The sequence below is a fragment of the Xyrauchen texanus genome, chromosome 36, assembly GCF_025860055.1.
Source record: "Xyrauchen texanus isolate HMW12.3.18 chromosome 36, RBS_HiC_50CHRs, whole genome shotgun sequence".
Lineage (NCBI taxonomy): Eukaryota > Metazoa > Chordata > Actinopteri > Cypriniformes > Catostomidae > Xyrauchen > Xyrauchen texanus.
Window position 1 is genome coordinate 23,693,618 of NC_068311.1, and position 27,254 is coordinate 23,720,871.

General features: G+C 38.8%; 1 protein-coding gene across 1 annotated transcript in view; it reads right to left on the reverse strand.

Annotated features, from left to right (window-relative positions):
* Positions 1-9,464: 9,464 nt before the first annotated feature.
* The window catches only part of LOC127629943 (TNF receptor-associated factor 4-like), a 42,226-nt gene continuing 24,436 nt past the window's right edge, over positions 9,465-27,254 (reverse strand). The window contains exons 2-7 of the mRNA XM_052107265.1: positions 23,669-23,720; positions 17,131-17,235; positions 16,334-16,495; positions 14,801-14,962; positions 13,091-13,246; positions 9,465-11,924 (exon numbers count right to left, since the gene is read on the reverse strand). Coding sequence (XP_051963225.1) covers positions 11,292-11,924; positions 13,091-13,246; positions 14,801-14,962; positions 16,334-16,495; positions 17,131-17,235; positions 23,669-23,720 — 1,270 coding nt within the window. The 3' untranslated portion in view covers positions 9,465-11,291. The remainder of the gene's footprint in view (positions 11,925-13,090; positions 13,247-14,800; positions 14,963-16,333; positions 16,496-17,130; positions 17,236-23,668; positions 23,721-27,254) is intronic.

The window sequence follows — 27,254 nt, forward strand, 5'->3', positions numbered from 1 at the left end:
TCAAATATATAATCTAATTGACATGGACGTCACATTGCAGTCAGCAACATGGTCATGCTTTTTATCAGACCTGAGCTATTGTGTCGGCCACGTACTTTTATCAGGTTTTTGAAGTCTGCCGTCCTCTCTGCTCAGTACGGTAACACTGTGTATATCCTTTCCCGACGGGAAAAATTAAAGGCCTCTCAGTCACAACCACAATGCACTCAAAGCCAAAAAAAAAATTGTATTCCAAAAGAATAATTTCTATATTTGAATGCTATATTTAGAACCACTACAACACAAATACAGTTTTGAATAAAAACGTGATTGGAGCTCTGTACAAAGCATCGAAGATTTTTTTTATGAAGTATTCTTTTAGTTTTGTTTTATTATGGTAATCTCTGTATTATTTGTAAAGTTGTGGGGTACAATAAGTGACAAATGTGCTTAGCCATGCAGCATTCTAGACTTGTTAAATATATAATACAGATTACTAAAACAATAGAACTGCACATAAATAATTGAACTTATTTTGCTAACATCAACTTAATGAGATGTTGATCCATATTGTAAAGCTTACAAAAAGCTAGTTTAAGCCCCACACCCATGGACCACCACAGTCTTTTCATTGACCTTCTGATGTACGGTATGTTGCATATAAAAATGGCAAGAACGGGCTGCAGTTGCCACTTCCAATCTGATCTGATCTTGAGTAAATGATGACAGAATTAGCACTTTTAGGGGGAACTAATCCTCAGCTAAATCTTTGAACAACCTGTCCTTTGTCTCTCATCCTCATGTTGAGCCATAACTTTTTCCATCTCCTTACTACCCCGAGAGCAACACAGGCTCTGACCGACAGTTTCCTGGCCTTGGAGAAACACCTCTCTATTTACCATGAAAAGGCACATTCATCATACGTCAGAGAGGGCTAATTTTCCATGGGTTCAAGTTAATTTACAGGAAAGGTAGCAGGGAACACACTTCCCTTGAGAGCAGCACAAACATTAAATGCTGAAGCACCGCAATTCAATTTATTTGGTAATCTAAAATGAGAGCTCAGTGATGCATCTCACCCATCACCAGCATTCAGCATTTGAGGGGATGAAACTCATGCCCACAGGCTTTGATAATGCCATCCTGTCTCTTGAACCCAGATAAAGTGCCCTCCACGCAGAGCAGAAAGGATGACTGACGCAGAATTAGTGAGGAAGAAATTATGTCTGCACTCAGAATGCCTGTGTACAAATTCAGCTTTACAAAAGCTGTTTTGCATCATTGTACACTAGTGCGCATTCATGCTGTTGTCTGTGGCTAAAGCATCACGAGTCAATGTCTATTCTTATCGGGGAGAGACAGAGACATTCAAAGTGAGTCATGGCCATTGGATTAAGTGGATATTATAGTTTTACTTGTTTTGTCAGGGGTTTTACGTCAAACATGTCATACATAACAAATGTAACATAATTAGAATAAAATGTAAGCAAGTTGCCTCTCATACTGAACAACAGCATTAATTCTCCCACAGTTTAAAGGAGTAGTTCACCCAATAATATATAATTTTGTCATAATTTACTCACCATCATGTCATTCCAAACTTATATGACTTTCTTTTGTCTGTGGAACACAAAAGGAGAAGTTTAGCAGAATGTTTGAGCTGCTCTTTTCCATATAGGGGATGTGGATGGGGACCAGGTGCAGCCAAGCAGCATTTAAGAATCATAAAAGTCATGCATATGACTTGTGTGCTATATTCATAGCCTTCTGAAATGATTTGAAAGCTGTGTGTAAAAAACGAATTCAAATTCTGGTAATCTGGCCTTCGAAAATCTTGCTTGATGTGGTTGCCAATCATTAGGATTTGATACCTGGACATGGTAAGAGCGCTGTAATTCAGATCTTTTTTTTTTTAGAAACACACCTCTACCAGTGCTTGCTTATACTTTTCATGATGTATTGGAGATTAAATAGAAAGAGCCCTTGACCCCCTGCTATTGCCGCATGACAGGACTTCAAACATCCTTTGAACTTCTAGTTTTAGCATTCAAGGACAATGCCAAAGTCCGGCTTTCTCTAAAAAGTATTTTTGGAAGGAGATCAAACACTAATCATATGTTAATGTACACATTACACCGTGATCCAATGAAAACATTTCTGTAACTAAGATGAGTACGGGCTCATTACAGCGTTCATGAGCAGGCTTCACGTCAGAACTCAGTCATCCCCTGTATAACTTTATAGAGCCTGAAATGTGTGTCTACAAAATGTCTGTTGCATTGGAGAGAAGCAAAACATAAATGTGAAAGGCTCAGTAAATATGACACGTTTCTTTATTTTTCTCATGGCGAAGACTTTCCATTAAATTCTATCAATTTTTTTTATTATTGAACTAAAGATATTTTCTTTTACCCCTAAAGCTAAAACCTTCACAGAAACCTTTTCAGTTTTATCGTTTAATTAAAATATTATTTAGTATAATTTGTTCCACACAATGTAGGCAGAACCTATTTAGACACTAATGGCACTATTTTCCTAAGAAATTCATTTTGTGATGATTATGTGGTTCAAATATACATCTAAACATTATATAGTTACTATATAAACTGATGTGACAAAACATTATGACCTATTATGCGGTTGGTCCCAAAACAGTGCCAACCCGCCAAGGCTTGGTCTCTTCAAGACCCCTGAAGGTGTCCTGTTGTATCTGGCACCAAACTTTAGCAAAAGATCCTTCATGCCCTGTAAATTGTGAGATGGAGCTGCTGTGGATTGGACTTTTTGGTTGATTGGTTTCACCAAAGCATTATCCTGCTGAAAGAGGCTATCATGGAATACCATTGCCATGAAGGGGTTTACCTTGTGTGCAACTATATAGGTGGCATGTGTCAAATTGACATCCACATGAATGGCCGGACCCAGGGTTTCCCAGCAGATCATTGCCCAGAGCCTCACACTTCCTCCACTGGTTTGTTGTCTTCCCACAGTGCATCCTGGTGCCATCGCTTAACCCAAGTAAATGGCACACACGTACACGGTCGTCCAAGTGATGTAAAAGAAAATGGGACTCATCAGACTAGGTGACCTTCTTCCACTGCTCCAAGGTCCAGTTCCGACGCTCGTGTGCCCATTGTAGGCACTCTCTACAGTGGACAGGTTTGCTGTTTGTCCCTCCTCTGACCACTGTCAGTAGGTACTCAACACTGCTGACCGGGAGCACCCCACAACCCTTACTGTTTCAGAAATGCTCTGACTCAGTCGTCAGGCCATAAAAATGTCGCTCAGGTCTTTACTCCTGCACATTTCTCCTGCATTCAACATGTTGTCTACGAGAACTGATAGTTCGATCACCATCTAATCTACCTAGACCTTGACATGTGGCCTTGTTAGGAGATGATTAACATTATCCACTTCACCTGTGAGTGAGTCATAATATTTTGGCTCATCGGTGCATAATATTTATTTTCACTACATGAGGCTCACCACCTCCTGTGCCTAAACCAGTGCCTGTTCAAGCTTCGTATCCCATAGGAGACAGTAGGGTAAGATGAGCTCGTTTTTAAAATGTTGTCTCCTTAAGAGTAAAAATAAATACAGCTACCTTTATTTCAAGGTGTCTGATTTCACTTGATCTTACAAAAATGATTCTGTGACAGAAAGCCACACACAACTAGCCTTTAAAAAAATATATCAATTGGGTCAACTTGGCCCAGGTTAGAGTAATTTGCTTCTGGGCAGTGGAAAAGATGAGTCATCTAGGGGTAAGTTGACCAATTGAATTTTTCCAGTGATACACTGAATAAAATTCCACAAATAATTTTGTATCTATAATTTCTAATATGTAATATATTTATGTATTATTTATTTTTTAAAAAAAAACAACTCCTAGATTAATGCTTCAGGGCTAATCTTGTGCTAATCAAATGATGTGTATTTATACACTGGAAATACATAATTATGCATGATATGCCTCAATGTTAAAGATGTACTTGGCCAGCAAAACACACTTTCACATAAAAACATACTTCCCCCTTTTCCCATGGGCTTCCCTCTTCACAGCCAGATAGAAGTTATGGCTATTTCCTACTTACAATGTTACATGACAAAAATATGTACAGTTGCCTAGATACACGGGGTGGGTCAGCTTACCCACAGGCTCATAATAACCCACTCTCCCCTACTTCCCCTACAATCTCACCTGCTGCTGAACCACCCCTTTCGCCAGCTACAACCTACTGTATAAGTTGCCTTATTAAGAACTCCAATGCTTGCAATTGAATCATTATCTTATTTAAAAACAAAATAAAAAGACTACAATTTCATATATTTATTTACATGTACACATTTGGCATATGGACAATAATTTATTTCATTATGTGTCTGCAAGAAAACAGACTGATCTCGCAGTGAATTCAGAAACAGTAAGTTATATAAACTTACCAAATGTGCTCACCGCATATTGAAGCACTGCCCCCAGTGGCCAAAGCGGAAAGTGTTTTGGAACATAAGGGCACGTGTTAGCTCCAGGTTCCAGGTGAAATGCTCACAGAGTGCCGCCAAAAGGGAGTTGTAAAGAAAGTCTTATTGGCTATATTGTAAATTATGTGCCGTAAAACAGTGATGAGGAAGGTATATTTGATTAACTCTACCCCCAAACCCAAAACCAAAATGTAATGTTAGAGGGAAAATGGAACCTCCGAATCGCACTAGTCACTGATTATGTGAACGGTTACTTGCTGGTTTCAACAGTCTCCCACGCTGCTGACAAAACACAGTCGTGCCACTTGAACTGATGCAAAAATAACTGACAGGACATGACGCTTTTCAGTGACTCTGCATAATGGGACACATGTCAGGGTACTGGAACATTCGCAAGCAACATGCCAACTTCCCGTGTTATCATGTTAAAGAAAAGGTGGGCTGCCCAGCTTAGTCTAGTTCCTACCAAAGTTTTGTCCCTCATCTATTTTTTTCCTTGCCGTTGATGCCTTTGGCTTGTTTACTGTTTTTTTTTTAGGCATACTTTTTGTGTAAACTGCTTTGGATCAAAACTGATTTGATTGGACTAGGAATTTCTCATTTATTTCTACAGTGTTTGTCATGTGTACTAAAGCAGGCTGGTAGATAAGTCTACATGTAATCAATTAAGCCAATGCGATTGCATGGAGCAGCTGATAGGTCCTTTGACATGTAACCTGTTAGCCAATGAGCTTGTGTACACTCTCTTAAACTAATATTTAAATTGTCTCTGTTTTTTGCAGGTAAGCTGGTTTTATTGCACTGTAAAATCCGATAGGTTGAGAATACTCAAAACTTTTGTTGTAACCGATTACACAAGTACCTGTAATACATTTTGTAATTAAACTATAATTTAAATAAGTTATTTTCAGCTATGGTTTTGTCTGCTTTTAATGACAGAGTTAGTGAAGTAGAGTGGGAATGGAATCAGGAAAGGACCTCATGAGCTGAGATTCTAACTCAGGTCACCTGCAATGCATTAGCACCACATGTCATGAGCACAGCCCGCTAGGCTACGGCTCTGACATATGTTGTAAAAAAGATGTTGGTGAAAAATTATGATGCTGGAAATGTTTACTCAAAAACATAAACTCAAATAAAATTAAAACATCATTGATACTGTTAGGTCGACTAAATAACAGGTTTTGATTGCTACACCGATAATGTTTATAAGTTCTTGAGTTCTTTAACAGTAGTACTGTTCGTGTTTACAACATGCATCATGGTGAATCCCTCCTCCTCCCCAGCAGCAACTGTCTAGATCTGCTTCAAAGAGAATATATGCATATTTAATTATGCAGCAGCAACATGTCTTAAACGGGTCAGACCAGACGCGTCTGGTGGATGACATGGCACGTTCTAAAATTCAAAACAATTGTTTTCAATGATGGTACGCATACCGCCGCCACCAGCTATGACTCCGGAGGCTGCTCAAATTTCTGCTGTGCCACTTAGCGAAACAAGCATCGTTTTATATTACATTTGACCAAAATAATGTTTAATGGACAGATGATTTACTTTAGCCATCAGTGGATGATATATTGTGTATATGTATCTTTCATTTAGCCTACACAATGTATTTTCATTTACAAGTGTGTCTTTTTGTGATTTAACACACTGAATGAAGTCCATTCAATGCTTCATATATGGATATTGCATAATAAACGTCGCCATTTCTAATCGTTCAGTCTGCGCAGTTACACCAGTTTCACACTAACCTGCAAACTCATCAACGTCACTCTGTTCATTCTTGAAGAATTCAAAAACCTTGGTAACTTTTGTGTGTTCTGTCTGCCACCTGAACCGCATCATCGTGCACTGTGTTTGATTCATGTGGCGTTTCCTACCCGTGATGCAACGACGATCATGTTCATGTTCTAGAAGTAGCAACAACAAGATCACACGGGAAGTCAACATGTTGTGTCCAAGAGTTTCGGTACCCTTGGAAAAGACACATTATGCCGACTCACTGACATAGACATCTCCTAAAAGACATTTCTGCTGAGACATGATTACCTTCCTCTGTGGCACGACCAGAAGCACGCAGAGTGGGAGACCACAGTTCGGATCCCGTGTTGACATAACCCTAACCAGGAAGTATTGGTTTTGCATAAACAGTAATGAGTGCGGTTCGGAGGGGAACATTACACTTTCTTCAATGATGGTAAAGTTTAGGATTAGGGTTTGGGTTAAAGCTACAGTTTATAAAACACCTATTACAGTGCTCTTCACTGTATTACAGCCTGTACAGCAGAAAACAACTCACTTCAAAACTCGCTTTTGGCGCCCCTCCATGGACATTACACCTGGAAAATGGAGCTCACTCATGACACCCTTATAGCTTTGGCCTCTAGGGGCAGTGTTTTGAATTTTGGTAAGCACAGACCAATTTTAGCCAAAGAAAACTCAACCTACTTTTTCCGATTTCCATTTGAGATCAGTCTGGTAGCAAGTCTCAGCAGAGTAAGCAGATCTAGTCAGCCAAAACCAAATCTATCAGCTTGTCATGCCCAATGAAACACCTTAAATACATTCCAAGATTTGTTATGACTAAAATGTAGTCAAAAACACCTTTTCAACAGTGAGTCAGTAAACAGACATCCCTGTCCTTCTCCACACACTGCTGAACATTCATTGCCTACAGATGCTACTTAACATGTAAACACCCCCCAAACTCATGAAAGCTCTCTAACACACATAACACATTAAAAGTTCTGATATAGTCTGCTGAGGGCCTCACCTAGCAAAGCATTAACAACGTTCAATCACTGCACATTCAGAGAGAGAGAGGCTTTGACATATTGCACAAGAGTCATCAGTAAGTGACATTGAGACCAAAGAGCAGTCTGTAGCTGAGCACACACGTGACTTTTCCACTCTGCATGGGAAACATGTGTGAGCTAATGTGTAATTAGACGTTACTATTTTAACTGAGCTCTGCCCGAGAGGAGCTTAGGACTGCTGTTTGAACTTGCTATGCCAGGAAACTTAGGGGCCATCAACATGGCTTTGGGTTATTGCAGTTAACTTTAAATAACTCAGTGTTTAGCCCAACTGTGGAAAATGATAAGGCTGGAGAAGCTTTCTCAGAACACTCTCAAAATGACTTTCACAGTTAGTATAATGCATTTATTTATCTTGGTTAATATTAACATAGAGTAATTCATTTTTTAAATGAAAAGTTGTATATGTTAACATTCGTTAATGCACTATGAACTAACATGAACTAACAATGAACGATTGCATTTCTATTCACTAACATGAACCAAGATTAATAAATGCTGTAAAAAATAAATAGTTCATTGTTAGTTCATGATTCACAATGCATTAACTAACGAATGGAAGCTTATGGTAAAGTGTTACCAAAATATTACGCTCACAAGTGATATTTACTGTACCTTGATTTTTCTTTGTTTTCTTCAAACGTCACTTGTCTCATAGTTCATCTCGAGTATGCACTTTATGGGCACTTTTGTTGACTTTTGTTAACGTTTGAAAAAATGTAATGTTTGGCAAAAATTGTTTGGTGTGGTGGAATATTCTTAGTTTAATATTGAAAATCTGAATTAAGTTTCTAAGGCAAGGCTAAAACAATCAAATCTTTACATAAAAGGCATTTGAAAAGTACCACAAATAAATAATAATGTCCTTGTAAAAAGTTTCCAAATTAGCTTGTGACATATATCAAAAAGAAAAATGTAGAATTTTTTTTTATTTTTTGTACGACCTTCAATGATGTTTAAAAAGCATCCTAGTTGGCACCTCATGGAGTTGGTCGAGACAGGTTTGCCTTGGCGCTTGGCATTTTTGGTCAATACATAATTCCCATATGTAGCTTGGCATTGCAGTGCTGTTGATTTACTATTATTGTAATATGAAGAAAATATAAATAATTAAGAAACCTTTAAGTGGTACAGTTTGACTCAAAATCTACATTCTTCAAATCACAAAGTTTTGTTTTTTAAGCTTTCATTGCAAAGTTTGAATGTGATATTTTAGGCTTGTCCTGTCTTAGTAGCAAATTGAGCTAACAACTTTTCTTCTCTGGGGGACTTGTGAGGAACTGGTATATGGCTATTTTTCCTCCCCAAACTTCTATTTACCCATACAGAGTCCAGAAAACCTTTGGCACCACATCAAAGTTGAGCATGTGTCTGTTTCACTTCCTCAATCTTCATCTCTCAGCGCACGCAGGGGCGATGTGAGTGGAGGAAACTTAGTTTAGCAATCAGATATAGCCCTCTTTTTAATGTTGTAAAACAAAACAATAAAAATAGTGCAGACTTGGCAGTTTTCATGATGGCTTGGAAATAGAGCAAATAAAATAAAAGCTGTGACACTGTGAGACATTTCAGACAGTGGAGCAAAAGCTAAATATATTGCAGCAACATGCTGATGTCAGCAAAAATGTCATCCTAACTTTGGACCAACACATTTCGGTCATTCATGATAACTAGGATTTTCCCCAAACAATAATAGAAAAATAACGTTTGTCAAGACTGACTGACTGACGGATGGACGGATTCATATAATGAAAATATACTATTCCTGATATGAATTTCCAGGACTTCAGTGAATAACTTCAATTACTTTTTTCCAGGCTAATAAATCACAATTGTAAAATTCCCTGATATCTCCAGGTCTTCTATGGCCATATAAGACATCATTTTACTTTAATCTACAGTAGGTTAGTGCAAGGATATTTGAGTCTGAATCTTAAGATATGTGCTTCCTCCAACGATTGTGGTTTGTTTCGTCAACAAAAGCTTTATGTTGTTGGTCTTGTGGGAGAGTCCTGTGGGACTAGCAAACATTTGTGACTGTGGGCCATGTAAACAGTAAGAGCAAACGGTCACGAGAGAGAAACTGTCTGTTAAGCACCCAGAACAGAGAGCTCAGGTGTTTTTCCAACACCACTTGAGAGATGACGCCATTGAGAGCTGATCTTTTAGACATTGTTTTATTTCAAGTGATATTTGACAAGCAATAATCAAATCAACTTATAAAAACATCCGCACTATTTCTTTAAACAAGTTTATGTCATGGCGCCTTAAAATAAATACTTTCAACAGGAAATAATACAGACATAATATGCAAAATTCAAACCAGACAAACAGAACGATCGATGAAATGCCACAGAGGTGAAACGTAATAAGGGTCCATAAAATGTAAACATACAGGCTCTCCCCAAACTCATTTCCGCAAAAAAATGTTGTAGAAAACATCTGAAGTATTTTGTAAAATACAGAATCTTAACACAAAAAACAATTTGTTTTTTCTGTTTTCAGGTTTTCTCAAAATCGTTGCAAAATATTTGCTGGTATCGTAGCGAGATTAAATGTGAAGAAGAATGTGCTTTTGCATTTTTTTTTATTAGTATTCACATATAATATATAATAAGTATCAACAAAGTCCTCCACTGGTCTGTATGGAGCAATGGCAGCCATATTGCACAAGGCTCATCTTCCTCAGGCACATGGAAGAACTCTCCTCCTTTTTACATGCTGCTTTCTGGTAACCATGGCTACCAGTGCTGCTCGACACCCTCGCACCTGAGGCACCAACACATTTTGGGGGTGACCGTGGCAAGTGCCCGTACCTTTCTATCCATCAGCTTTCATTGACCGGAATAGTAAGAAACACAAAAAAACCCAGAAAGGGTGTACCACGCATGTGAGTCCAAAGTTCACATTCAAAACACCCTCCATTTATGAAACAAATTCAACTGGTGTTGCTCACATTTTTTTTTCACATATTACAAAAAGAAATTTGGTTACTTTTAACCGTTCGTCTGCTGAAACGTAACAAGCCCTCGACACACTGGTTAAGAAAACAGTACAAAAAGTGGTCCACTTTGAAGATCATGTGACCTGCAATCCTCACCCAACGCCCACAGACTGAATGTAAACAAACTCTAGCATGGCTTTCGATACAGACTCGAGTGCATGAGTTGCAAAAGGTTTCGTTTCCATCATACAATAATGAAAAAAAAACAAGCTTTTAGCACCTTCACCCATTAAATTCCTGGAATCGGTCCTAAACGGAACGTGGGCCAAGAACAACAGAGTGTTGAAAAACAATGCATCAAGTACTACAATACACCGTTCAAAATTGGAGTCTAATTCAAACAAGTATCATACACTGACATACACTTTTGTCACTGGTAGAGTGACAAAAGGTGATGAAGTTAAGCTACATTTAGTTCACAACCATTGTTAGTTGTTAGTTTACTTAAAACAAGTTAAACAGGAAAGCTAGGTTCTTTTGACCCTCATCGTTGAGTTTCTTTTCAAGAGCCAATACCAGGGAAAAGTGTGTACACAAAAGGGTCAAGAAGGTTTTGCGTGAGTGTGTGTATGCTGAATTCTTAACACAGGCATAACAGTACTGACTGCTGTTGTGTTTTAAAGCTCCGTTCCCTTTGAAGAATATTCAAACATTCTCAAAGTGCAAAGGTGAATAGCCTTTCACGGTCCGCTTCAATCTTTTACTTTATACTTGACATCTGTTAGGGAAATCAAATAAAATCACACTTCAAAAATAACATTTAAATTAAAATAAATGTTCTAGGCACTACTGAATGTCAAAGTTGTTGCTTTAAATTAAGGAAGAAAGTGTTAAAAATCAAATCCAAAACACTTCAGAGTGATTTTGCTGATCAAACACTGACATACGGGCTCCTGAAGCCAGCCAAATAACCAGTCAGATGAGCACTGAGTCTTTCAGTAAAGTTGTTGATAAGGGTCCATCAAGACCTGTCGAGAAAAATCTTCACCTAAGTCCCGTTAAACTCAAGCCATGATTTTTTGGGGGATCTCTATGGAAGCTTTGAGGAAGATGGAGTTGTCACGGATGTAGTTCCTCTTCTTGATCTCCTCGTGCGAGATGAACTTGGGGTAGCCAAAACCCAGCGTGCTCTCGTCCAGCGAGTTCCGGCTGCTGCTTGGTTTCTGGAAGTTCTTCCAGTTGGGGTCAGGGTTGAAGGTCTCTGTGATATGTTGAGGTTTGGACAGCGATGGGTCGCTCTGGTCCAAGATTGAGAAGGTCACCTTGTACGAGAAGGGCCATTCCAACAGGTTATCGTACTCGCCGGGCAGCACGCGGATGTAGATGGACAGATGTGTGCCCTCCCCACTGCCGTTACCATTTAGAAATGCAGACACCTGCAGTTTGTAGCCGTAGCGGTGTGTGTAGAAGGGCGGGCTGAAGAACTCGTGGTTGTTGCGGAGTTTGGCCTCCTGCAGTTTGCGTGAGTAGTCGGTCAGCTTCCAGATAAGAACGCCGTCATGACTGACGGACAGCTCCTCCATTTCTCGTCTCAAATCCATGATTTCCTGTCGCTGACGCCCCACCAGAGTGCACATCATCGTGAGGTGGGACTTTGTGCTCTCCTCCAGATGTCGACCAATAGCTATCTTTGGGCACTAGAAAACAGAGCAGAGAACATTTACATAAGCTTTATGTGAAATTGATTGGAGAAGAAATTAAATTTAATTAATTCAGTGTATAAGCTAAATTTAATTTGACGTAAATGAAAACAAGGCTTTAAAGGATAGATGTACAGTCCATTCAATGGGCTTCATTCATGAAACACGAGCAGAATGAACTGTGTAAATTGATCATAAAACCATTCTTGTGTAAACTAAATGCAACAATTTAAGTAAATATGGTTTTACGCATGATTTATTTGAAATTTAAAAGTGTGTTTTGCTCGTATTTCATCAATGAGGCCAAGTATGTTGTGCTGTCTTAAGGTCCTAAATGCGGTACCGTGCTCAACAAGCCACGTGATAAGAGGCGGGATTGACGGTCTCAAACGCGGAGGCAACTGAGATTCGTCATTATGCCACCATGAGGACTTCCGAGCAACTTAGGGAGAAAAGGGGAAAATAAAAATAACTAAAAAATAAACCCAGTATGTAGTACTGCCTTATGGTTCTAGGTAATGTAAATTTTTCACAAGCCATGCTTTGCAAAGATTTTTAGTCCAATAGCAGTTTGTGGAAAGACGTATTTTCAATGTTTCAGCAACTGAATGATCGACACCCTACACGACAGTATGATATATTGAATGGACTGTACTTCTATCCACCTTAAGGTTCGAGGTTGACAAATTTTAAAAACCTACTGTATACTTTTCAATATTTTTAGTCCAATGGTAGGATGAGGAAATATGTTCTATGCCCATTGATCAAATAGCATCCTATCCTCACAGCCTTGTTTTCATTCATGTCAAATTAAATATGTTGTCTACTCTAGGGCCTACATTATATAATGAATGTGAGGATGAGAAACCAGTAACATGCAACCTTGTTCAGTTGTAGCTTGTGCTGCCTGCACCCCAGGGTAATGCACTTACTCAAAGTATACTATATATTTGTAACTTAACTTAGCTTCCTCAACATCCTTGAGAAGACATCTCAAATCATGTCCATTTACATCCTCAAAAAGAGTTCTCTAACTTACATCAGAGTACATTCTTACTGAAGTGACAATTTTTTCATGTGTTGAAGGCAAATTGCACATAGCAGCATTTGAATGCAGTGAACTTAATAAAAAGTTGTAGCGCAGGAGGTGTAGAAGGACTCACTCTATGTTTGCAGCCGGCCTCTTTGAAGGGGCAGAGGATCAATGCACTGCCACAGCTCTCCTTCACATGGTTAGCCAGATCCTCTCGGGCGATGTTTGGGGTTCCACACTGATTAGGGCACTGCACGGGAAAGCGAGGGCAGTGGAACTGATGGTTCTGTGAGATGAAAGGGGGCAGTCAGCATTGATGAAGACCTGAAGATTGTGCTGTAATTTCTGCAGCGTTTGTTGAGTAATAACAGCTGGGTGATAGGTGGTGTGAGCACTAAAATATGCATGGATTCATTGAATCACCATGAGCTTAACTACAGTACAGCATCACTTATGCTTGTATGATATTTCTTTAAAAAAGCACCAAATGTGACAAAGACAGAAAGAGGTGATTGTGCAATAACAATCATGAAATATAAATCCTTCTTTATAAGAAGAAGTGAAAGCAGTGTGTTTTTTTCTGGTTTGCTGAATATCGCAGTGTTTTCAGTATGTACTGTATACCGTATGTGTGAATGCAGGTGTTGCTAAAAGAAGCTCGGCCAGCCCAAGCTGTGGCTAGCTGGCACCAAACCCAGAATCTAGCATGAAAGACTGCATTTATGTAGTCACAGATCCTCTGTGCAACCTCAAAACCCCTTTAATTCGCCACTAAGCCGCCACTGTTCACAGAAACCCCAACCAACACACAACATTTACATCCTTTTTCCATCACACAGATAGAGCAGTTACAGTTTATGTCAAGGCAATACATTATTTAAAAGAAAAGTTCAACAAAATTTGTAAAAAAAAAATCTGTCATTATTTACACCCCCATAATGTGGTTCCAATGTCATTTGACTTTATTCACTGAAAATGTTCCCTTCGAACAACCCCTCAAGTTCGCTATTTCGAATCCCAGGGTGTGCGGAGTGACTCCAGCCAGGTCTCCTAAGCAACCAAACTGGCCTGGTTGCTAGGGAGGGTAGAGTCACATGGGATAACCTCCTCATGGTCGCTATAATGTGGTTTGTTCTCGGTGTGGTGCGTGGTGAGTTGAGCATGGATGGCGTGAAGCCTCCACACGCGCCATGTCTCTGTGGCAACGCGCTCAAGAAGCTACGTGATAAGATGTGCGGGTTGAAGTTCTCAGACACGGAGGCAACTGAGATTCGTCCTCCGCCACCTGGATTGAGGCGAGTCGTTACGCGACCACAAGGACTTAAAAGCACATTGGGAATTGAGCACTCCAAACTGGGTGAAAAAAAAAGAGAGAGAACTAAAGAACTAGATCAGTCTGATTTGTGAACAAATAATTCAGACCAATTTCGTCATCTGATTTATTGAAAAGAACTATTCAAATAACGATTTAAACTGCTCTCATGAACTGTCATAAACATGCTAAGGAGAGCTAGGGTGGATATCAAGTTTTGGTCTGTGCCTTAAACAAATATATCGCATGACTTCGGAAAACTTGGAATATGGCACAAAGTCATATGGACCACTATTTTGATCCTTTAAATAATTTTGGAGCTTGACAGCCACAGTCCTCATTCACTTTCATTGTATGCAAAAGCACAGCCAGGATATTCTTGAAAAATAAATGTTCATGTTCTACAGAAGAAGCATCATACAGATTATAAAGTCATACATGTTTGGAAAAAGTATTTTCAAGTAAATAATGACAGAATTTTCATTTTTGGGTGATCTATTCTTTTAAGGTTCCTCTGTGGTCACTGACCTGGATGGTGTCGTAGACGAACTCTTTGCCGCAGTACTTGCAGGGTTGGGTGCGTTTGGGGCATTCTGTCATTGTGTGCTGGGACAGGAGTTTCCTCATCATTCTCGCTCCACATTTGTTTTCGCAGTAGACACTCTCCTGTGGACAGATGCCCTGGTGGTTCTGAGGGACAAAAAACAAGAAACAGGGACATCAGAAGGAGAGAAGAAACTAGAATGCCATGCTTTTGCAAGGCAGGAAAAGTATATTGTTGAAGCTTTTGGTCAGCTTATGTTTTAGGTTTTGGTTCTGGCATGAAATCAGCTGCATCTGAGCTGCTTTGCCATTACCATGACACTCAGCATGCATCTTGTTTTCTGTCAGCTAAAACATTAGCGTACAATGTGACTGTCTTTGCAGCATAAATGTGATTATAGATTGTTAAACAGATGCAAGAGAGAACATACAAATATGCAGTATGCAAATAAATATAAGCAAGACCAAGACATTAAGTTGATGCCATCACTGTTGTTTACATTTCAAATGGCAAAAACAAAACTAATATCTATCGATATAATTCAAAGAGATTTTTAAACTTTTCTTAAAAATGCTAATGCTAATTTTACAACAGCTAACAAATAGATAGCACCCCTAAGACAAAAAAAAAAAAAAAACACGAATCTAACCAATGCAGCATTTCCCAAAAGCAACGTATGCCTAAGTTGATCATAGAAACCATTGGCACCAATGGTCTCTACGATCATGTTAAGCTTGCAATGCTTTTGGGAAACGCAGCCCTGAATGTTTGAAAAATAACAAAACAGTGGTGCCTTGCAAGCACTGTAATTATACGAAGACAAAGAAACAGACAAGTCACCATACAAAGAAACACCAAACTTGCCAGCACCGCAGTTTTAAATCCCAAGTAAAACTGTTCTTTAATCATGAACTTTCTTTGTGCAATTTTGCAGTCCACCCATGAAACACAAAGAACAATTCCAATAAAAAACATTAAACAAGAATAAATATTTTGTTTATGTACTATGAGGTTTGAATTAGATGTGTAAAAATAGGAGTGGCACTACATTAGTGAACAACTGAAGATCTTGTGTTACTACAAGATCAAGCTAGCTGCCAATTTGCTAGTAACAAATTCTTAAGAGTTCACACATTGAGAGAAGCTTCACACAGAACAGTGTGAAGCATACAAGCCTTCCTTGATGTAGTAATCCTTATTATAGCACAAAAATCAAACAAGACAGCTAATACTGCTAAGGTAATGTTCCATCACATCCAATAAGATATTATTCCAAACAATAACAATCTGTTTTTGGCATAATCTGACTACAACGTCAAAAAAATTGATCTTAAACCAGCTTAAAATGGTTTGCTGGTCTAGCTGGTACCAAGCCTGGTCAGGCTGGTCTGTTGGCTGGTTTTAGAGGGGTTTTAGTCAGGCTAGGAGACTAGTGGCTGCCCAACTAAACCATTTTGGTAAGGCTGGGAGACCAGCTTAGTTTTTTTCAGCAGGGCGGTTAAAGCTTTCCGGCATACCTCAAAGGCCTCTCCTGTGAACTCGCTTCCGCAGAACTCGCACTTGACCTTGCGTTTGGGGCAGTCATGCTGCAGGTGCTCAGGCAAGTCCCGGCGAGTCAGCTTGACGGAGCAGCGATTGGGGCAGGGGATCACGTTGAATGCGCAGGTGGAGAAGTGGCTCTGAAAGAAACAGATCAAGGGAGAGTTGGTAAGTAAGACAGTTTGGACTCAACACACTACTAAAACAATCATGTAGTACTACGCCGAAAGCTTATAGCTACTAGCTGCTATGCTAGTGGAGTACGAAATCTAAAAAAGCTACAGAACAAAAGACCAAACAGAAGCTATGCACAACTATAACAAGATACAATACAATATTATACCGATTTATGAGGTCTAGCTGTATGGAAGATCTGTACATACATCCTTACAAATGGACTTTATATTCTTAGCTCATTCTGAGTTTGCATTTTGGTTGACTGGAACGAGTTTCATTTTAGAGTTTCAAAAATCTAATGCTGTTGTAGGTTTTCTCTTCTCAAATGCTTGCTCTTAATGGTGGTCAATCTATTGTTCCCAAAACTAATATGCAAAAAATGCAATCAAAATTCACAATTCTTAGAATTGGTCTTCGCAGTCTTCAAATGTATCCGGATAAATTTGATTGTAGCCTCAAGATTGAATCCGGCTTGCCTCATTTCCTAAACTCTTCTGCTTGTAATTTCATGTAATTTTTCAGACTGTCACCATAAATAAAACTGCAAGAAATGAAATACAATACAAATAAAATAAAATGAATAAAAACTATGTATTACCTGTAGCTGCTTCATCTGGCCGGTCCAGCGGCAGCCCTCCTCACTGTGAATACAGCGGATGGCCAGAGCCAATATCTGCTGCTCCAGCTCAGGGTCAGGATAGATCTACAATAAACAGAGGACACATTAATCAACCCTGTGTCCTTTCTTAAAACACAAACACATTCATATATTAACCAATCACGGACAGGGCAGAGCTCTGGACTTAATGGATCACTTATTAACTACAACACAGTATACGCCTGTGGCCTCTCCTATGATAAAATTTATTTTTCTTTTGGTATGTTAACCACCAAGTAATTTATAGTCAACCACATATTAATAGCGAAGACTGTAATTTCTGCACCACTGGCATCACCAAACTGAATTCCAAAAATGTCAAACAGGTTCCTTAACACTCCCCTGGTCTAGCATTGTGCAAACAAACAGATAGTCCTTTCACAAACCCACACAATTGATCGAACAAATGCTTAAAAAAAAAGCTTTTGATGGCTCCAGTTTTTTCAATTTTCATGGGAATCCACCTACGAAGGGCTTGGTTGTAGTTATCTCTGCGTATAAAACTGGGATAGGAGAAAATACTTAAACAAAAAATGTATATTGCTTGTATAATTACATAAAGGTGATGCAACACAAAGGAAAATGTGCAAGGCTGCAAGACAAATTTTGAGAGATGCATCAGGCAAAAGAATAATATTTAGTCTAATATATACACAAATATACGGTTGAATGAGTAAATTATTGGAGATTGATACCCTCACCAGAGCCCTGTGAAATTAGTGTGTATGCATGCATTAATGTATGTAATCTACACCTAGCGGCTATTGCGTCTTCACTAAATTTCTAAAGTCGATGAAGGATAAGACGTTGCTCCATCCAAATTAGCCCAAATCCCCTTCCTGTAGGATTTACATACACACACAGATCTGCTGTGTTCGGAAAGCACGTGAGGCAGCACTGCATACGCGGCTGTTCGCCACCCATGTTGTCCCATATGGAGCCATCCCCCTCACCCCACCCTAGCCACACACACACACACACACACACACACACACAAATTCATTTCCATTGACAGATTTTCAGGCATGCTAAGATAAACTCTCCCAAATGTGCCATCCTGCATTACACAGCGACTGAGAATCTCTGTAAATAGATTTGCAGATAAACAAATAAATGAGTAAAACAGAATCACGTGGCAAATTTTTCGTAAAATCTTCTAAAGTAAAAACACACATTGTTCCTTGGGAGAGTAATCTAAAAAGAAAGGCAGTGACTTTTTAATAATTTACACTAATGAAGATAAGGGCACCAACACAATGTTCTAATCTGGCATGATCTGGCGACAAGTCTCCAGTGACAAGTAAATCGGCATTTACACTGAAAGCGGTTTAAAACAACAATGCTACAGAAAGTCATTCATTTCCAATTAGAGTTGACGATTGCGCTAAGTTCAACTTTATGCAAATGTAGTGGTGCTATGCGGCAACTACAAATGGTGCAGGCAGTGAAGCTCACATGATCAAAAACCTAATATATTTGGATATAGCAGTCAAGTATGGTTGCATCACATCCCAATTGTAATTTTATGATTCTGAAAGATGACCTTGAGCGCTCTCTTTGCCGAGTTCATACTGATGTGGACCCCACAGTGGACTACTATTCCTAAGTCTATGTGGCATTACACCACCATTACATCACGATCGCTGATTGTGAAAGTGCTGAAATGTATACACAGTCTATATATACACAGTATGTGAAACAGAAATTTGGACCAATGAGATGTCATTGTGGCTACCTCTTGCAATGCTACAGAAATAGAAACCCAGTGAACAAACAAAAAATACTAATACTAATAATATCCTAATAATAGGATAATTAAGTCACATATAAAAAAATAAGATACACAGCTTTTGTGCATGATTAACACAGTGTCGAGCTGCTCTAAACACACAGATTTTGAGTGTCTGATTGTGGCTGCTGCTATCAAATACCAATTCACTTCAATGTTTTGAAAGAGTAGGTGTACCAAATGAGACCAGAGACACGAGGTGAACCTGACCTCAAACAGGCCTAGACAGGTACTAAACATCAGCACTGCGGAGGTGGATTGGTAATCTGTGGGCGACTAGGCGGCCGTTAGGAATTTTAAAAAGACTACTTGTGTAATACTATGTGTGCTCCAAGTCTCGTGAGCACCAGACAGTTTTCCAGCAGCCAGTAGAGTTATCCCCCTGACTTCATGCAAATCACAGTATCAACGGATTAGCACGCTAAAGCTCTTTGCAACACAGAACAGGTTTAACTTCTTGCATGTGCCCTCGAAGAAGCGTGTCAAGCACACTGCATGAGAAGATGACTCAGACCTTAGAACGGTTTACTAGAAAAACATGCGGTTAGAGTAGCTCTCGAATCTTGCTGACTGCTGCGGCTGTTGTTAAATTCAAGGTCCGTTCATTCTCTGTGGAGGACTCCGTAATCTCAGTCTCTGGAGCACAACATGAGAAAATGAGTCTTTAATGAAGGCAGACTCTTTTTTGCAATTTTTTTTTCTCAAGCCCAACCTGGTTAATTAACTAAAGGGTGAAATGAAAAATAAGCCAATACTTTAATTAAAGATTTGGTGGAATCTCTTCTATAGTGTGGCACAGAGCAGATTTTCTGAAAAGCAGGGTATGATTTCTTGACCTAAATATTTTAGGAAAGGGAATATTCACAGGGGAAATGACTGTATTGATATTCAACCCCTTCAGTAAGTACTTAAAGGGACAGTTCACCCCAAAATTTAAATTCTTTCTTCAGCAAAACACATTTGAAGAAAAATAGAAAAGATATCTTAGCTCAGTAGGTCCTTAAAATCCAAGTGGTTTGTGATACGACCTTTGAAGCTCCAAAAAGAACAGACATTCAGCAAAAATGTCATTCGTATGACTCCATTGGTTAAATGAATGTCTTCTAAAGCGAAATGATCAATTTTGGCATGAAAAAGATAAATATTTAAATATAAATCATCACTTCCGGTCAGCAATAGTAAATGCATTCACGAGAGGGTGGAGTTCTCGGTCTGTCATGTGACGCATTTGTGTTGGCGTGTTCGGACATAATCTCGCGTTTTTCTCTTGGTTGAGACATCCAGGATTAGCAGAGAAATACACCATTAAGAGTAAACATACAGACACAAATACAGATCGAAACCAAAACCAAATAAGCTTCTGTACAGCATTCCCGCTACTCGTAAACTGCACCGCTCTACCGGGTGTGTGGCATGAGCATCTGTTCTCCCATGAACATGCAGATAAGGCTGAAAGGATTAGTGGACGTTATCGACAACGTCGATAATAAACAATTGTTGGAATAATTTTCGTTGTCGAATAGTCGTTTGATCTCATTTTAACTAACACGGGATCACATTAAACTATAATGATGACTGCAGCTCGCACCTGACTGAAGAGAGGAAGACGTCACAACTCACAGTCCAGACACACTCCAAATTTTCCAAACAGCTTCAGGTGATGGATATTGCAAAGTATGAGGGAATTATACTACAAAAATAAAAAATATGTAAATACAGATGAAGTGTCGTCCTGACGTGAATTAAATCGAAGCCGGATCTGGCGTTCCTCTTGAGCAAAACTTGCCTGTCAGAGCATCTAAAAATTAAACAGCCTGGAGTTATATGTTTAATGCATCCTTTTTAAAAGTTCAAATAATAAGTAAGTGGGTTGTGTAAATAAGCACAAACTCCAAAACTTGCATTTTTCTGTGCAGTCAGAGCCACTTATATGAGTTGTGTGAAAAATAGAGCGATAGAATTTCAAACTTCTCCCGGCTGATAAACCCTTAAAAACCTTCTTGCGCACGCTTGCTGCAGCTAGATTATAACGTGATGGCTCACAACATAGCGAATCATAATACATTGATTCACTGTGTGTATCTTATCGTGAAGCAAATCCTAGACTCAAGCTCTAAGAACAACATTTTTTTTAAAGATGGACTGAATTGAACAAAAAGGTGAGAGAGCGTAATCTATGCCCAATATACAATGCAAAAAAAAAAAGAAAGAAAACATTTTGTCTTTTTGGTTTGTTTTCCAATAAAATTTCTAAAAATACTTACGTATTTACTTTAGGAGCTATACTGCAGAAGAAGAAAAAAAATCAGAACATTTTGCATATAATATTTAATATATCTTTAATTATTAATAATTAATATTTTAAAATATAAAAATAAAATCCTTAAAACAAGATACATTTAGTTGAGAAGCAACATATAAGATATTTAGACTTCAGAATATGTATTGAATACAAGTATAGTCTGTACTGCACTGGCAGAAATATACATGAAAAAATGCACTTATACTCAAGATACATTCTCTGAAAGCAAATCTAAATATCTGATATGTTTCTATCATCTCTTATATGATTTTTAGATTTTAAATAAAAAACAAGACAAAAACACTTGATAATAATAGGACTTTTTGCTGTGAATATTTTAATGAATTAAAAAATGTTTATGAAAAAATTAAAGTATTTTTTTTCCTTGTAATTCAGTAAACATCATTTAGAGGTATTTTTAAAAGATGATTTTGTCCTCTTTATTGTTGTATTTACATTTAATACAACCTTTTAAGTTGAGGCACAAGATGAATAGTCGGTTAAGAGCTAATGATTGATCATTGCAATAATCTGTGAATAGTCGAATAATCTTTCTAATAACCGTTAGATTAGTCGACTATCAAAATAATCGTTAGTTGCAGCCCTACATGCCACCGCAATTATGTCACATGCGTATACTGCTGCTGACCAGAAGCGATTTATAGTTAGAAAGTACTTAAATATTGATATTTTTCACACCAAAAGCAATCATTTTCCTTTAAAAGACATTCATTTTACCAGTGGAATCGTATGAATGACATTTATGCTGACTGTCTGTTCTTTTTGGAGCTTCAAAAGGTTCCATCACCATCCACTTGCATTTTAAGGACCTACTGAGCTAAGATATTTTTTCTGTATATTATATGCACCATATTCTACGTCCTCTGAAACCATACAATAGCTTTGTGTGAGTCATTATTAGTTCTCACGTGTGTCATAACTAGGCTTGGAATCGATGCCTTTTACACACATCGATAATCTGAATATTTTCCTGACGATTATGGACATACAGTATATCGGACATTTTTCAGATATAAATAGGTCCATTGCACATTGTTTGTTTTCAAAAATATTTCCCAACACAACTTTGGTAAATTAAAGGGGGTCACACACCAGACGTATCTGACGGACAAAGTGGCACATTTGGTTTGAGTATTTCTGTAACTGTTGTTCTCCTCTGATTTTCACACACTACAGTCTCTAGAATTTACTCAGAATGGTGCCTAAAAAAAAAACATCCAGTGAGCAGCAGTTCTGAGAGAGGTCAACAGAGAATGGCCAGACTGGTTCCAACGGTAACTCAGATAACCGCTCTGTACAATTGTGGTAAGAGTTGGCGCTGTTTTGACGGCACAAGGGGGAGCTACACAATATTAGGCAGGTGGTTTTAATGTTGTGGCTGATCACACATACAGCGGGCTCACCGGCTCAAAACTCTGCAGCGCCACGAAGCATAACTCGTATAGTTTTCCATTAAATTCAACCCAAATCATTATCAAAATAAAATGTTATATCAGTAAATGTTATATCACCCCCATGTGGGTTCCAAACTCTATTACACCAGGCATTCAACAGAAGCACAACTGAGTGAATTGGAAAGCACGTAAATTAGGCTTTTAATTTAAATATCGACTCATTTTAATAGATTGATGCCTCAAAGATATATCGATAAAAAAACGTCCCGATCAGTAATCGATATATCGATATTTTATGACATGCCTTGTTATAACCAATCTCAATGCATGGCAAAGTGAATAATAACTCATTTTGGTCTGTTCCTCACACAAAGCTATCATATGGCATCAAAAGACTTGAAATACAGTGCACAAAACTCCCTTTCTCATGAGCTTATTTCTTCTCATTTGTGTTCCATGGAGGAATGAATGCCAAAGAGGTTTGGAACAACATGAGAGTGAGTGATTGAGAAAAGTTTTATTTTGAGATTAACTGTTCCTTTAACAAGTTTCAGGAGTCTGCAAGACAGCATGTAAATGATCTTGTCACATTCAGAACTAAGCTATGAGTCATCCATCTCCTCTTTCACTCTTTTCTTTTTTCCCTCTTTTCATATTCCCGAGACATTAGTGGCCCATGGTAGTTCATTAGTGTGATTACTCGAGTGGTTTGAGGTAAGTGGACAGGGGGTGAATGCCTGGGGCAGGACCAGAGCCTCACCACACTCTGACTCACAAAAGTAACGTGCGATTGTTGACACAGCAGCATTCGTACACTCTTGCAGGACCAATTGAGGAAAGTTGTACTATCTCAGAGAGTAAAGCCAAAAAGCAAGGCCCCTTTAAGTCCATTCCACTGTACGTTACAGGAATGTAAATCACTGTGCAAGACTGAATTGTAATCGCATAAGAGATTAGTGCTGAGTCCATTACCTTGGCATAATCCAGTGGGAGCTGGTCCTCAGGGCACTTGAAGACCCCCTCACTGCAAACAGAAGAAAGAGAGGATTGTCAACTTTACTGAGCATCAGACAATTAATCAACGACCTGCTTCTTCTTTATTAAAATGTTGAACATGACATAACAGTACAAATAGCTGAATATAAATATCGATACATGGACCTAAGGTATCGATGCAATATAGTGAGAAAAAGCATTGCGATACATCAATATTTGATTGTAGTAAGCGCCTCTTAAAATCAACTTCAGAAAAAAGAACTCCTGTCTTAAAGGAGGAGTGCCCTAATCTAGACAGAGGCTCTTTGTTTACTACTGCATTTTTCACTTAAATGTTAATTATGTAACTTGGTTATGAAGTGCTTATAACAAAGCTGAGAGGAGCCGAGAGAAGATGTCATGCTGAGACATAAGGAAAAGAAATGAAAGATGAGATTTGGCATGGCTGCGATGACGCCAGCTGAGAGGGGTGTCGTGCCTTATTAACAGGGCCCCTCTTGCAGCATGGGCTGTCCAGAGCGCTTATGTCTCAATGTAATATTCACTGTTGTAAATAAATGGAATTAACTGGAAGAGATAGCACTGACAGGGGTATGGGGAGATGTAAGCTTTTGTGTCCAACTGTACAGCACCGTTATTTACATAAAGAGAAACCTTCCAAAGGACCATCTGTGAAAGCAGTCCCAAGAGTTGTGTTAATATGGCCCGTCTACCGCCAGTTACTGCCTGAGATACAGGGCCTCCCTGAATAACAAAGTGGTCATTAAATAGTACTAAACTACAAAACACATTACGTTGTGAGACACACAAAATGAAAGCATTTATCTTAAATTGTAAGTGTGATTTTTATTGAAGTTAAAATACTTATGTCTAGTTCACCTAAAATGGTGGACATTCTGCCTAAAATCTCATCACAGAAGAAAGAATATCTTTGGAAAGGTTTGGAACAAAATTTGGGTAAATGAGTCAATTATAAAAATAATTACAATTTTTGGGTAAACCATCTCTTTAATATGCAACTGTAAGTTAGTTTGGGTGTCCCAACCAGCCAGACACAGCAAAATTAAACAGTGACATTTTGCTGGAACTATCTTTTTACAATGGCAGAAAAATGAATTATGTAGTTTAAAATGAAAAATAAATAAATAAATAAAATGCAATATTTTCTGCATCATTATAGAAGTATAAAGGGCATAAAAACACATTTCGAGCCAGAGGCTACGTTTTGCAGTATCACAAGACCTTGTGACTGGGAAAACAAGGCTATAATGAATGGACTTTCTCTGATGTTTCCCTCCTTTAGCCATGCAAATACACATTTAAAAAAAAAGTGTAGCCAAGGTTCACGGCTAGCAAATCCAAGGCAACAATGTTTCATTGAGTCCCAAAGGCCTCTAATATAAAGGGACCAAAACATGACGTGACGTAGGCCACTACAGACACAGCAGCGGATGTGTGCGGAAAAAGACCCTGGGGTCCCCAGCACACAGGGGCCAGATGGAAAAGGCTTTATGCCTGAGGAGATGGCAACCACTCCCATCCATTAAGGTCAGTGTGTCAATGGGGCTGTAATTAATACACCAGGCTTTAACAAAAAAGTCAATCAATTACCCAACAGAGGCAGGCCTACTCAGCAGAACCGCATGCATTGTCATCAAATGCATGGGGCTGGACTTTATTAACAGGCCATCAATGCAGTTCCATTGGGATCAATCGTCTTTTAAGATTAGGCTATGATTTACAACCCAGTAAAAAAACGCCCTGATGACCGATGAACAAATATGAACCAAAGGCAAAGTAGAGAAGGTAAATTGGAATGCACCACTCATTTCTTACCATAAAAACAAAGTTGAACAGAGGGTGGCTTGTCAGATACTTTCAGAACAATTTCTTCCAAAAAGGAAGAGAAAACTGTCAGCCATACATTGATCTGCTTAGAACTCTTTGAATTCTGACTAACTCTAAAGCACTGACTCATTTGTTGAGACTTATTGCTATGCTTCAACTTTGTCTTAGAATTAGAATGAAGAGAACAACATCAGCAAAGACATTCCCTATAAGAGGACTTGCTAAGACAAGATGGCATGAAAGGGACACATCAAAACCCTTGATGCATGGCCCCTTCTCTCCGCACACTGCTCTGAGAAGTTGGAAAAGAGGCTTTGAAAGCCATGCATGAGGGAACCGCTAACATGGCTTTTTAAAGGAATCGTTTACAGTTGCAGACTGATCTCAATGTGAATTCTGCGACAGAAGGTTGAAAGTTCAGCTTCTAAAACCAGTTTGTGCTACCTAAAATTTAAACTGACCCCAGTGGCTGAAGCTGGAAGTGTGGTTGAACGTACAGAATGGCCACGAGTGAGCTTAAGTTTGCTGGTGAAATGTCCACAGAAGGTGCCAAAAAGTGAGTTGTATTTTCCGTTTTAAAAGATTTCATACAGTCAACAGGAATGCGTATTTATTAACCCTTCACCCTAAACGTTTAATTTTAGAGCAAAAATGCAACCTCTCAATTGCACTCACCATTGTTTATGTGATCGCAATTACTTCCTGGTACCTATGGGACCAGAATCTGTTGCTGTGTCTCGTTTTTGAAGGATGCGTCCTCCGGAGGTCCCATTTGTTGGCCACATATGTCTCATTTCAGAAAAGAGAGTAGGACACTCCAAATGCAGCCTTCGAATGCGACCTTCTTTCACAGGAATTCGGAGGAAGCATGAGGTGTATACCTGGCAGGCACTCATAACCCACAATTCTTTGCTTCAACAGAAATGTCTAAAAATAATAACACCAATTTGCCTGTAAATCTGATGTTTAAACCCAAGGAATGTTAATTCCCAAGTTGAAGTACTTCAGTAGACAGGTGCAGAGTATATAATATGTATAATTGTATTAATATATAATTAAAATAAAGTATTAGACTAAATGTACACCTGTAAAATCTTTAGTTTCTCTTTACATCATTATAACTCTCATAAATCTTACCACATGCATTCCCTTCTAAAGGGACTTTGTTCCCTTCTCACTCAAAGCGCTCACGATTGTTAATGAGTGGCGTGCTGTCATAGCAACCATGTTACATTCCATTTCCGTTCGTTCTACGAAGGCCATCTCGTTTAAACGAGGCTTGTTTAAAGGAGGACACTCGGTATACTGCAGCCTTCAAAGGACGCAACCTCCGCAACTATCCTTCCAAACGAGACACAGCCTGTGTCTCTGAGTTTGCTTGCACATTGCACTATTAGTAGCACCAGAAGGAAAGGTGATCACATATTAATCGATGCCAAACTATCTGATGGGGATGGCGCTTTTAGTATTTCAGCAGATTGTTGTCGATTACAGGGTTCATTAACATTAGGAAGCAACATGCCATTTTCCCGTGTGATCATGTTGTATTCAAGACTCATCGCACCAGGTTTGATGTCAATGAAACCAAACACCATTGGTTCTTGTGTGTCTAGACACCGATTAAACACGGCTAGACTGAATATGTGTAAGAGCAAATGACAATTTAGAGCTATGGTGGAGTGTCCGATTTCCAGTAAATAACTACTTTAATTTA